The sequence below is a fragment of the Meleagris gallopavo genome, chromosome 7 (assembly GCF_000146605.3).
Source record: "Meleagris gallopavo isolate NT-WF06-2002-E0010 breed Aviagen turkey brand Nicholas breeding stock chromosome 7, Turkey_5.1, whole genome shotgun sequence".
Lineage (NCBI taxonomy): Eukaryota > Metazoa > Chordata > Aves > Galliformes > Phasianidae > Meleagris > Meleagris gallopavo.
In genome coordinates, this window is record NC_015017.2 from 16,664,625 (window position 1) to 16,678,301 (window position 13,677).

At 40.0% G+C, this 13,677-nt stretch overlaps 1 protein-coding gene across 1 annotated transcript in view; it reads right to left on the reverse strand.

Annotated features, from left to right (window-relative positions):
- Window positions 1-11,874: 11,874 nt before the first annotated feature.
- Window positions 11,875-13,677, reverse strand: part of XRCC5 (X-ray repair cross complementing 5) — a 43,883-nt gene continuing 42,080 nt past the window's right edge. The window contains 1 exon segment of the mRNA XM_010713599.2: window positions 11,875-13,545. Coding sequence (XP_010711901.2) covers window positions 13,531-13,545 — 15 coding nt within the window. The 3' untranslated portion in view covers window positions 11,875-13,530.

Genomic DNA, 13,677 nt, shown 5'->3' on the forward strand with positions numbered 1-13,677 from the left:
GATTAGCTAATACGACCATAATACAACAATCCCACTGCCTGCCAGTCATTTGCAGACATGAGCACATTGACGCATGACAGTTGTTCTTACTAAATACTGCCTCGTTCCTGAGGACACAAGGAGAATCCTCTTTGCAGCAGCACCCTCAGCTGAATGTGAAGGTGGCTGCAACTTCCCATCCTGGAATGGGACAGGAAAGTGTGAGTTTAGAGATATTGAGCTCAGCAGACATGTTTATATAATCATGTTGGAGACAGGGATAAGTATATTATGGCACGTCTGCTTTGTGTGTTATTGTTGGCTATTTGTTTCAGCAATTGAAAAAAAGAACCACAAACACTCAGTGTAAAAGGGTAAATGGGTAACTATGCAGAGGACACCAAAAAGGGTTTATCTACGGTACACCTATTTTAAATGACAGAAGCTTTTTCTCAGATAACTGAAAAAGGGTTTGCTAAGGAAAGGAACTTCTAACATGCAAGTTAAATAAACAACAGACCAATGTTCCAGTTACAGGGGAATACAAAACTAGTCCAGGAAAGAAACAGATATGAAAGGGTGGCAGTAGGAAGGCACTTTCTACCAGATAAAATGGACTCTTTGTCTCCATATAAACAAAGGAGTGTGAGAGACAGATGCCACATACATTACCTAGATTTCCCAGGAGAAGAATGGAAGAGAAATTAGGACAGAGCAGATGTTCCAGGAATTAAAATTTTCAAGAGTAACTCAAATAGAGAAGGAGCTCTTACTGCTCAGGTGAGCTCCAGCTGCCTCAAAGAATGACTACATCATGCAGTACAGAAGCATGTGGATGTGCCCTGTGCACCTCAAAAAAGCCCTTTAGGTTAGAGTCATACAAGCACTGGGCTCTCAGAGCCCAAAGGGCAAGAGGAGCTCATGTTCTGCCAGTCCATTTTTAGGAAGCAGATAAGAAGGCATGTCTCTGCAGATCATTTGATGACAGATACGTACGGACGTGTGCATCCACTGCAGAGTGAATCCATCATTCAACCTACAATTTGGGTTTTTCTGACTCTACCTGAGACTCAGTTGAAGACCACTAAAAAAAAACAAACCAAACCAAACAAACAAAAAAAACCAACAACCCAAACCAAGGATGGGGAAGTAGAAAGGGGTGACTGTTCCCACATATTTTTGCTTTCTAACCTTTCCAATGACCACATATTTAACTCATGTTACTATCCAGAAATCCCTCGCCTGTTGCCAACAGAAGAACACATTTCAAGAAGGGACTTGAGAAGCTATTCTTTAAGGGCATAATATTTTTGTCTGAGTTTCAAAGTTACGCCCATTTCACTTCTAATGTTAAATACATATCTCCCTCCCTCCAAAAAAAAAAAAAGTACAATTTAGAACAACGACTTAAGAAAACATTAAAATCTTACATGACACTGTAAGACAAACCATTGATCCAAGCTCCCTGCCATTTTTTGTCATTGCAAGGGAACATGGAGATTCAAGATCATAGAATCATATAATCGTTTGAATTGGAAGGGACCCTTAAAGGTCACCTGGTCCAACTCCACAGAACCACAGAATTGTTTGAAGATAAGCCCCAATGTTATTTTTTTTCTCCACTGCACAGACCACGTGCTACAGAAGTTCCTGGTGTAACCCCACACACTGCAAAACAAGTGTCACATTGAATTAGCAATTCTCTACCATGCTTCTATCCTGTTCTTTCCCAAACAGGCACGTAGTAAAGTGCAACCAAAAACACGTATCGCTTTCTAACTCCTATTTTATAGGGCAGTGAAGACCTTCCACAGTATTATTATCATGGATTGTAAAAAAACCCACTAATTAGGCTAGCACATTAGACACTTGTTAATTGCAATCTTGGTTCTCAATGTCAGGAGACACTCTCATTTGTACATTTATAAGCAGCGAAAGGAAGGAGGATCTATCTTTGGGGGAAAAAAGAAAAACAGCTGTTGCCTGATATTGTGCAGTTTACAAGTTGGCTAATCAGCTACTGCAGTATCTTATTTTTGTCACAGGGTAATGCAAGTATCTGGATGTTTGGATAGACTGATTTTATCCAGCAGAATATACAAACTAAGCATCTCTTAGCTCGAGTCAATGAAACTGTATTGATAGGTAAAGCAGCAAAAATAAAATAAAAATCACGACTCCTACTGTCTAAATCTTGGCCTGAGATTTGCATTCACGGATGAATTTTAGAAGTATTTATACACGTCTCAAAATGGACATTCAATTCAGCTGGTAAGAACTCAGACAAAAACACTATCAAGTTTGAGGAAGTTACATAATGCTTTTTTCAGTCAACTCTGACTTGAAGAGGCTTTCCCCTTACCCATGTACACAGTGCACCTTTCAATACCTTCCTCTCAAAAAAAAAAAAAAAATTCCTTTCCCACATCTGTCCAACCTATATAGGTATGGCAACATACCACATTTCCATAGCTCATTCAAAGGTGGCTTTTGAGCCACGATATCCCTTCTGACATTCATCAAAGCACAGAACAGAGAGGGATAGCTGCCCAAGAAATGCCAAAAACTGCAGAACCGATCAGCAGGCTGCAATCTTAACAAGGAAGCACTGAAAGGAATGAACATTTAGTATTTGAGTCAATGCTTTACAACTAATCAATGAACCCAGCCTGAACAAAAATTAGATGCTTTCTCTTTCTCCATTAATTGTTAGGAGGAAAATTGCCCTTTCAAGAGTTTGCACTAGCCACTGTAAGTCCATGCCAATGCTCTATCTTACTCAAGATACCTGAGGCAAAACAAACTGCTTTAGCACCTGTCAGCTGCCTTCTTCCATGTTCAAACATGCAAAGAAAAGTGCGTAGAGCTGCAGATTGCTAGCATGAGAACTAAAAGTTGGGTTATATGTCCTCACTTCTCCCAGGCCCCTTAGTTCCTTCGGCTAATTATGTATTTCCAATAAAACCATCCACAGCACTGATCTGAAGGCTTCAAAAAATCCATCCATCTCCTCAATATTTTGATCTGAACTGTCAAAGCCCAGAATCTACTCCCTTCAGTTCTGCTGCCTTTGCTTCTTGAAATTATGCGTCCTGAAGCAAAGCACTTAACTGCACATTACAAACCTCAAATCAAAAGCCCAAAGGCTCCTACTAGCCCACCAAAGTGCAGGGAGATCACCATAAGAAATATTTCCTATTAAAAACAAGTTGTGCAGAAATTGAACACTATCTGCAAAGGGGATCAAAAATTAAAGGTGTTAATACGAACAAGTGTGCCTGGAATCAACATTTCTCTGCCAACGTCAACTGTCTGTCATGGTTGCATCCTTTATTTAACCAGGAAGGCAGCAAGACATGCTTACTTTTGAAGTGCATTTTGCGAGAGAATTTGCTATGCCATCCCCATGAGAAGATGACTTGGTAGAAAAAAATGAGTTTATATTAGGCTCAATAACATTAGATTAGAGAGCTATTAAAGACTGGAATGTGACAGATGACAGGAGAATGCTAGTCTCAATACAGGCACATTTTGAACCCACAGACACATATTCTGCTACCAGGAACAGCAAGGGTATTTTTGGAGTCACTCAGAATCTGCCTTGTTGCATGTCTTGTCACCCTTCTTTTCACCCTCCCACACTTTCTCTACCTTTCCTCCAAACCTGCAGTACAGAAAAAGTTTGGGTTTTTGCATTGTTTGCACTTGTAAGGGCACAAGACTTTCCAACTGCCCCTTCCTGCAGCTTCCCAGTGACAAACCAGCACTGAAAAGGATTTGCAAGTAGGAAAAAGCCTGCTACCAAGCACCATTACCGTGGAGGAAGGATTCCAGTTTCTTTCTAAAGCTTTTGGTCTTGAGAGCCGACTTGGATGACACCCTTTTCTTCCTCCTGCTGATCTACAGATCAATATGAACCTCTTTATTGATCTAATTATGGCTGCAGGGGGCTCTTCGCAACTCGAGTGCATTTGTCTCCCTGTGAAGTTAATACAATCAGGCACAAAGATCACTTCATTACAAGATCATCTACGCTTGATCTTATTTGAGCTATAAAAAAAACACCACTCCTTTGTTGTACAAACTGTACACAGAAAGCACAGAGCTGGATGACTGCAGTTAGCCTGAGAAGCAGCGCTCAGCTCCCAAGAGCAGCTGGAAGAGGAGCTGTCACCCAGTTAACATAGCACTCCCACAGTGATTGGGATGGAGCCACAGACACCGCTCTCCAAGCCTCTGCCAGCTTCTTGCAAGGCCTCAGCTCACCACTACCTTGGCACTGTTCTAGCACTAGTTGAAGACACTGGGACATGGCGATGACCAGTCAGTGGTTGGTCTGGTGATCTCTGTGGACTTTTTCAACCTTAATGATTCCCAACACATACCCCTTCTGAAATGCACACTGTGGGTTTGCACAGGCAGACGACTGTCCTCAGAGCAAAAGAGGCTCTTAGTAGCTGGTGGCCCAGACAGGATGCTGTCTGCAAAGGAGGCTGAGAATGCCCCAGTAAATGCAGCTCCATGTCTGTACTTTAACTCACCTGAGAAATGCGGCTCTCAGCATATCACCCAGTGGATATTCCACTTACATAAAAGAACACATCTTCAGCAGTGAAGACTAAGAGTCCAATTAACAGCCAAAAAAAATCCGTCAGAAAAAGGATCTGAATTTGAGATTCCGATGTAGTCAGAAAAGGCTTTAACCTCTTTGCTAGAGGAGGCATTACAGGGACAAAGGAGCAGCACAACCAGCCTATCTTCACTAGTTTGTTTTCAGATCTACTCTACTTTTGCAGACATCATCTAAGGACATCAACCCCTCAGGCCTGTGAGCGAAGAACACTTTCTTTGTGAATTCTGCAAAGAAAGCAATGCACCCTTGGAACGTGGGCAGAGCATGTGCACAGGCACAGCACACACAGCCTTTGCTACTGTGTCCCAGTCTGAAAAGGACACCTACAAAATCCTCCAGTGAAACCATCTCGCCATGTCAACACATTTTTAATAATACCAACCTATTTATGTGGCTATTACCTGTCTCCATTATAATTCACCCAGCTGAAAAATAGAGAGCAACTTAACCTTCTCTTTAAAACCTCAGGATGAAAGTAAGCTATTACAGCGCTTTCTGTACCATTAAGTTTATTAATAAGTACAGAGAAAACCCTGAAATCTTTTAAACCAGTTCTTGCACATGTACATGCTAGATATGAAGCAGTACAGGAAACACTAGACCCTCAGTTCATCATTCATAGAAATTTCTGAAAATAAATTAAACGTGCACACTTGATACCAGTAGTACTTATACAGCAAGCTCTTCTCATCCAAGCAGCCAGCACTGCATTCAGGAACCAGTGATCATGAGAAAATTCTGAGGGAGGTTATTAAAGATCACTAGGCTGACACTGCCCAGTTTATAAAGTGGAGGGTAGTTGTACAACTAGAACAAGATGGAAAGCTACAACAGAGCATCTGAGTACTAAAGAAGATAAAATGTCAAGATCTTGGACATATTGCACTGGAAAGAGAGCGAAGCTGGATGGAGGGAGAGCAGCACACTGCTTCTTGTGAGGTCATCTCCCCTAAAACCACCTGTTGGTAGCAAGGCAGTGGTGTTTATGCTATGAGCATTCACACACTCAGCCTATGGCAGTTCAAACCACTCATTGCTGCTTATCCGAAATCACTGCAGCAAGCCTCAGCTCAGGTCCCGTCCTGTGTGAGGAAGAACAGTACAAATGCCAAACAAAATGATCTCTTCTACCATACAGCATTTGCCATTGCTTTGATTTTTATTTAGGCATCTTCCACCAAGCACTTATTCTCTCATTCATTCCACCTGATCTCTTTCAGAGTCTTTAATAGAAGGCTAACACTACTTATTCCCAGAGTGAGGCTAGGAGGGGCTCTGCGTTCTCAAACATACACATTCAGAAGCAGCGTGACAGCTACTGACCTCATGTGCTGATTGTAACAGACATGCAGCAGGCACATGGCAATGGTAGGGAAGAAGGAGAACACATTAGAGACTCCCAGCCCACCTCTGATAGTACGGAGTGATGGTACTTCCCTGTCTTTTTGCATTAAAGCCTAGAGCTGTTCAAACACCAACCAGCAAAGGCACTCACTCAACACATTGTCTTTCCCTTCAAATATTCTCCAGCTGACGGGGTAGCTTTGTTGCTGTTCGTTGTGTAAGAGGCTAAATCCATGAGCACATTTTGTGCCCAAAGGTCTGCTGAACTTGAGAGAAGTGAGACTGCCTTGCCTGAGCTCTGTTTGTAAATATAAAATCTGCACTTTGCTGCCTTGGTATTAACAGTCAGCTGGTCAACAGTGAGCCCTTTAAGGGCCCGAGGGCACGAACAAGAAATAAAATCATACACTAACAGTATGGCACCTCAAAAATTATTCATTGTTTCTTACCCTTAAACTACAGCAGCATGCAAAGAGAATGAAGGGGTATAACTCATCTGTTCAACATTTTAGAAATTGATCTTGGAGAAGTTTAGTGTTTCTGTTCTGTGCTGCTATGGAGCTGAGCACTTCTGTAGGAACGCTTGTCATGTGTGCACCTGCCTCCACATGACCATTATCATCATAGAGGCAACCTTTCCAAAGGAAACGAAGAGGAAACTGAGAATCTGACCCTAGGTTGTCAGTAAGTTTCTACCCTGATGAACTCAGAAAGAACAACATCAGCATTCTGATAAAGCATTTATTCTATTTGTTTCGTTTTGCAAAGGCTGCACAAGTAAGAAGGACAACCAGGTGGGGGACAGCATGACATCAGCATAATGACACAACACTTTGGGGTTCCTCAACACTGATCCCCCCCTACCCTGGATCCCCACACCTGTATACACACTGGCCAACTATACCTTTCAAGGCTTCTACAGCCAGCAGAAGTGATGAACTTTCCTTGAATTAGCCAAGTGAATAATTGCAAGACAACTGATCTGTCCAGTCCAGGAAGCACAGCTGCTCATGAAAAGGTTGATGTAGTACAGAAATTGTGTAGTTCTGTGTTGTCACTTCTTTGCAAAATGCCCTCGGTAAGCAATCCAAGCCAACTAATCATTGTTAAAAGCATCCCCCACAAAGGGACTGCAGCTCTAGGACATATGGATATTATCTACAAATAGCTAATGCACATTAATAAAAATTGGTTTATACATTACAAGTATTGATGTGCTCCATGCACAGTAGCTACAACAACTCTCAGTTATCAAGTACTACTTTAAGCTGATGACACACACAGCTAAATTCTGACAGCCATGCAAAGGCCAGGAAAGAACATATTTTTTTCCTACAGTATTGTGCTTCTTAGGGCCTCCATTGGAGTGCATCCATTTAAATGAATCCTAAGGGAATACACTTGTTTGTATGATTTGCTCACATACAAAAGTAAATATTATGCCCTCATCTCTTCAAATTTTCAGCAGTTAAATTTAAGCGAAAGACAACTTCCTTTGAGAACTCAACATACGCTCCTTTGCATAGCTGGGACATTGTCTCTACCACACAGACCATCTCTGGAACCTGGTACCGATCTTCTATACAGAAATAGATTCTACAAAGTAACCTTCCCCACAAAGAATTAATAGCTGTCCCAAAGGTGAAATTGGTCCTGCTTTCCAGCACAGCCTCACACTGCTATATATATGCAGTGATTGAGTTCCCTTAATTTCCAGTGGTCAACTTGGTATGTATCAATCCTGCCGTGTTTCAAGTTAGCAACGTGTTGCAGGAAATCCTACAAGTTTTTTTCCCTCTTGGTACTGGCTTTTTCTTGCATCCTTGATCCCACTGCAGTTCCAATATCTGAGTCACCATCAGCATTGTGCTAATGGGGATTATACACAATCTCACTTGTAAACCTTGAGGGTTGAGTCATTCAAATGCTAAAGCCCCAATTGCTCCCATCTCCAGAGGACTGCAGAGAAAGCTCTCCCGGTCAAGCTACAACCCAATTACATGATATTGTCTTTCTGGGCTAACCCTACTCCTTCTACAATGATTTTTGTCACTGCCCGAAGGGAACTCTGTAACAATTTGCATTTTTAAATAGGTCAGTGTGCACGTCCGGGAGAAGAGTAAGTGGATGTTCATCGTATAAAACAGCTCATTCTTTCTGGATTGTGAAAGAGATACAGAAAGTATATTCTTTCAGATAATAAGCTTTGAAATCTCATTTGTTTCCTGTCCTTGCTTTCCAAAGTCATTAAGTGAAATAACCGATTGTTATTTCTCAATAATACCTTGGTCTTGTCTCTTTAATGCCTGCCTCTCATACGTTCCTTCTGCTTGTGAGCCACTTACTGGAATTCCCTCTGCTCCACTTCTCTAGACTAATGATCACGTTCTCTTTCCATGCTCCCAGGAAACATCACAATAACTAGATGCTTTTTCTGTCTTCACTTGCTTCCTCCCCCACCTCTTTCTCCATTAACCTTTTGGACTTAAATATCCTCTCTATATAAACACTTTAATCAACCTAAGTCTCTCCAAACTCTTTGAACTATTTTCTCTATCAGACAGCATGAATAAAAAACCCTCCTCATTGGAAAGTGAGAGATAATCAAGAGGTTGAATAAGAGGTCCCAGATAGGTCTTGGATGGAGCTAGGATTAAAATTCTGCTGTTGTTCCCCACAAGTGAATCAGATTCTCTCTCTTACCTCTTTATGAAGTCAAGGAAATTTTTTCACTGAAATTAACAGGCAGACATCACGTGTTTCCCTTATTCTTCCAAAATTCCACCTGTCATTTACACTGTACAGATTAACCTCCTTTATGTCCCAAGTAGCCCAGCCACCAGAACTCATTCTGTTTCGAATCATCCTTTTTGATGTCTTTTAGCAGACCCACAGACTACTCAGAATCAAAGTTAAAAAACCCAAGCATAAGAGCTGAACTGCAATGTGGAATTACTCTGCTTGGTAACAGCTGAAAACCACTTCCTAAAAAGAAATTTTAAGGTGGACGCCCTATAACAGAGATGTCCCAAGTCATGATTACTACTTACCTGTGGTGTCACTTCTCCAAGATTCAAGTTAGCTGAATAGCTCTGCACTGTACAGAAAGGACTGCAAAATGGTGAATGCCCCCCCAAAAAAAAACGTTCACAAGGAGGGTTAAAAAAGACTCATTTTGGAGTTTAATTATGGTAAGGAAACTACATCTCAAATCACTAAGAAAGAAGACCATATTATTTCTTATTTCGCATTTGCTGCTGAGCCATTTTTTATTCTATGTAGGCAGACCAGTGCCATCTCATGAGAATTCAGGAACACTGTGGGCTAGAAGATGGTATTTACATAGGATTCAGACATGGTATTAAGGCATGACAAGGAAAAGCTTTTGGCCAACTCTTACACATTCAGATCAGGGCTTTCCATAATGACCTGCTTGACACCAAGTAAAAAAATTTTTCCACTCTCCATTTTATTATGTAAAAGGTCCGTAAGCATCCTGAAATAGCTGCTTTAACTCTTGGGGAAAGCCAACATGATGCAGAGGGCTATATGCTGTTTCTTCATGCTGGAGATGTACCTCACTGCATAGAGAGAAAATATTTGACTACTTGCACTAGCAGACTTGAGAAGGGATTCTCACACATCCAAACTATATTACAACTCCAACAACCAAGTGCTTACAGCTGCTTTATTTTACCTAGCATTATCTCTGATCCACATGCTTCAGGCAAAAATACCTGCATCACAGTTGGTCTCCTCAGGGGCTTGTGTAGAAAATGTTTCTAGCTACACTCCACACTGCAGATATTTCTGCTTTCTGCTATATCTTGAAACCTGCAATATTTGCTCTTCTGGAGGAAAAGGAAATGACAGTTATTAGTTGTTGTTGTCCATCAAATTAGGAAGAATATGTGAAGACAGGAGTAAAATTTATTTAATACAAGCAAAAAGAAAAATCCTTTGGTTTGATAAATAAACACAGTGTATGTCTATGGTCACCCTACCAATTCTGTCACAGACTTCCCCAACTGTCCATCATATGAATCTATATAGCTGACTTGCTGTATACAGACGGGTCCTAAAAATTAGTAAACCAGAAAATGTGTTATGAAATGTGTTATTGAATAACTCCTCATTTCACAACAGCAAAAATCAGATTATTTTATTTGCTGTACTGCACATGTGCCTAGGTTACTGGAACTATTCCTTTCATTTTCTGTAGCAACTTGTTTGTCAGTGTGCCTCTGAGCACAGAGCCCAGCTCACCTCTACTTTGAGCAACATATCACAGAAAAGATTCTCTATTTAAAAAAGGAGATTCTTTCTGACCATTCTTCTGTGAGTATTTTAGGATGCTGGTAGGGGGGATGCTTTTGAGAATTGATAGCTGAGAATTGTAAAGTCAGGCACCAGTAGAAATAGGATTTGTTTCACTGTCTTCTTTATGTTGGCTTCACGAAGTTATTGAGGAGCAGCAGCAGATTAATTTCTGCTCAACTTTAATCACTGATTTAAAGTAAATGCTGAAAAAAATTAGTCAGATGAATGAACTATTTTAAGGCATTCTTAGCTCAGAAATGCAGCAGAAGTAATATAGCCTGGTTGCTTACAGATTAACATCCCTCTCCTGGTGCACTGCTACTGGAAGAGCTTCACTCTTCCTCTGACACTCTCCAAAACACTATTTTGGTCATTTTGTAAAGTACTCATAGCTCCACGCTGCACCCAAGTTCTATCTCATAAGTGATACATTCCCATACATCACTTCCTGGTATATCTCTGGATGCTTTCCACCTTCCAAAGTCCACCCCGCAAAATATCTTCTCCAGTCCAAGTTCTTCATCCAACCAGAGAAAGGAAGGACAGTATCTGACAACTAAGCAACATATGCTATTGCTGATGCAAGCTGATGATTAGTCTGCTGACTGATCATTTCAGCTGCGAGACCTACCAAACAGGGTATAGGGGCTGAAAAATTCACTACTTTCCCTTTCACCTCTTCACAGTATTAACTTTCATAAAAACCTTTCAGCACACAGGGCAGAAATCACTGCTTCTCCATCAAAGATATGTTTTAACTCCTTGGACATTATTATTGTAGTAGACTAATAGAAATACACAGACAATACACTAGCAAGCTTTGATTGCTTGGAAGAAAAGGCTAACCACGGTTGTTGACCCACATTGTTAGCACCAGAAAAGCTTTCCAGAGAGGTACCTTTTCAAGTAAAAAAGAATTATGTCAGTGATATAAAACAAAGTCATGGCCATTGGCTTTTCCTGTTGTTTTTTTTTTTGTTTGTTTGTTTAAAAACACCTTGATAATCCCTTCAACAGGGAAAGTTACACTGTTTGCAAGAAAAGAAAATTGCACGGTATATTATATGTATTTGGTTGTACTTTTGAAGTGTATGGCTAACTGCTTTATTATTTTTGAAGACTGGCAAGTATTGCAATTCAGAGCGAGAATCTTCAGTATACACAGTAACTACATCAGACTTCATAACTGAAAATGTGAAAGATCTCTTCCAGCCATTTGATAAGAATCTGAAAGCTGATTCTTCAGCAAAGAAAATGAGGGTACTATCTAGTAAAATTGAAGGTGAATGATAAGCTTCTGACGACTGATGCCCAGAAGGCTGGGCAGAAGACAAGCAAAATGTCTTTCTTTCTAAGCATTCACTTTAAGTCATAAATTTCTACTGTCCTCTTTAATCCCATCAACACAGTTACTAAGTGAGCTTTATAGGTAATGAGACATACAAAATACTGTATGCAATCCTAAATGCTTGACAGAAGCAATACACACTAAAAACATGGCCAGCTGATTAAAAACAAATGAAAAGTCCCAATCCTTATTTAGATTTGCAAACTAATTCTATACCCTGTTTGGTCATGAATAAAACTTACCTCTGCAGAACAGTAAAAATCATTTTATTTTCAGTGCTGTGAAAGTTTGTGTTAGTAAGGTACAGATAAAGTAATAACACTCAGCTTCTGTCGAGGACTTTCTATGTTCAGTGTTTGCATTGTATGTCCAGAAAAGAGCTTTTTTTATAGTCCTTCCTAAGTACTACATAAGTAGTTAATCATCTAACTTTAGCAAGCAAGATTCCAAAGAAAACAAAAACTATCCATTAAATCTTTTATTAATCAAAACAATTAAGAAAATGTAAAAAACAATAAGCCAGAATTACTCTCAATAAATTGGTCTATTTACAATTCAGAAGAATACCTTTATGTAGCATAAATGTTCTAAAGGCCTGCAAATTCTACCTATTCCCTGCACTCAGGAAACCTCTTCAAAGGCTGCATGAACTCAGTCAAGACAGGAAAAAAGAAGAGAAAGCAGGTCTCTATGTAGGGAGGTGCAGGAAAAAACATTTGCTGTTTTCTACACAGGAGCTGTAGAACAAGACATTCCATAGATACTCTTCAGCACAGATATTCTTTTAACTACAGCTCATGATTATTTCTTTTTATGATAATATTACCACTTTACACAGTATGTTTAAACACAATAAGAACAGTTTTTAAAGGAATGAACCTGGCTGTAACAAATAAGCATCTGTGAAGGTGTCATTAGTGTCCCTTCAGATCCGTAAAACAAATCTGAGCATCTCTTTCTGAGCAGTATCTGACTACTTTAGATTGCTTTGCATAGATAGTAGCCCATTTTGGTCATCGATGCTAACGATCATCAGTTATCTGCCATAGGTGTCAGCATATAGATTTCATGGATTCCTTTGCTCTGCATTAGCAGTTGCCGGCAGCATAAGGGGGATATAAATGATTCATTCACCCTTTCAGCAGCAGGAGTGTATCTCCAGTAACCATACTAGTTAAAAGTATTAAAACAAACAACAGAAATCCCAACATATGAAAGAGGACAACTTATAACACAGACAAAAATTTTTAGGAAATTAACTCTGCTGCTGAACTGACAGAAAAGAACATGCAGCACAGAAGGATGACCATCAGTGCTAATTTGGGTACAGTGCAGCAAAATCAGCACACACAGTTTTGCTGTGTGCTTCAGATTCTGCTCTTTATTTCAATCAATTACATTGTGACTACAATGATGGTTTGTTTGTTTTTTTCCTCTCTTTTTCTCACCTTTAGGGAAAACCATGAAAATACATTCTTTTTTCTTCTATAACTCCATAGCATTATGGAGTTACATCCATTAAAAATTCTACATTACCTGGTAGCCTCACTGTGACATTTCTATCTTTTCATACAAAGAAGAATTTCAGGAGTCACCAAGGGCTCTCATTAATTTTGTGGTTTTTAGCCGAAAGCAGTATCAGGGTTAAGATCAAGAGAAAAAAGAGATTCCTTAAAGCTATCATTACTTCACAAACACTTTCAATCTTCTGTTCTGCTCTCGAGAAGTCAGATAACATTTATACCAACTGGAAATGTCTCTAGGACTTTTGCTCTCATTCACAAAAATAAAGACGATTTACTGCCTTCTCACTGGCATCCCTTTTTGTATCCCATCTTACACAGGGAGAGCTCTTCGAAAACTTGGCAGGCATAGTCACCATGCATTGTCACCATGCATTGCTCGATCACATCATGTCCAGCTGAAATAGAAGCAACAGATTTCAAAAAGGCACTGAATTAAAGTTATTTCTTATCTGTGTTCAGTGTTTAGAAAATAGATGAAATTCAGAAATCCCTACATAACATAAGTGGAATTAATACCTGAGTTCTCA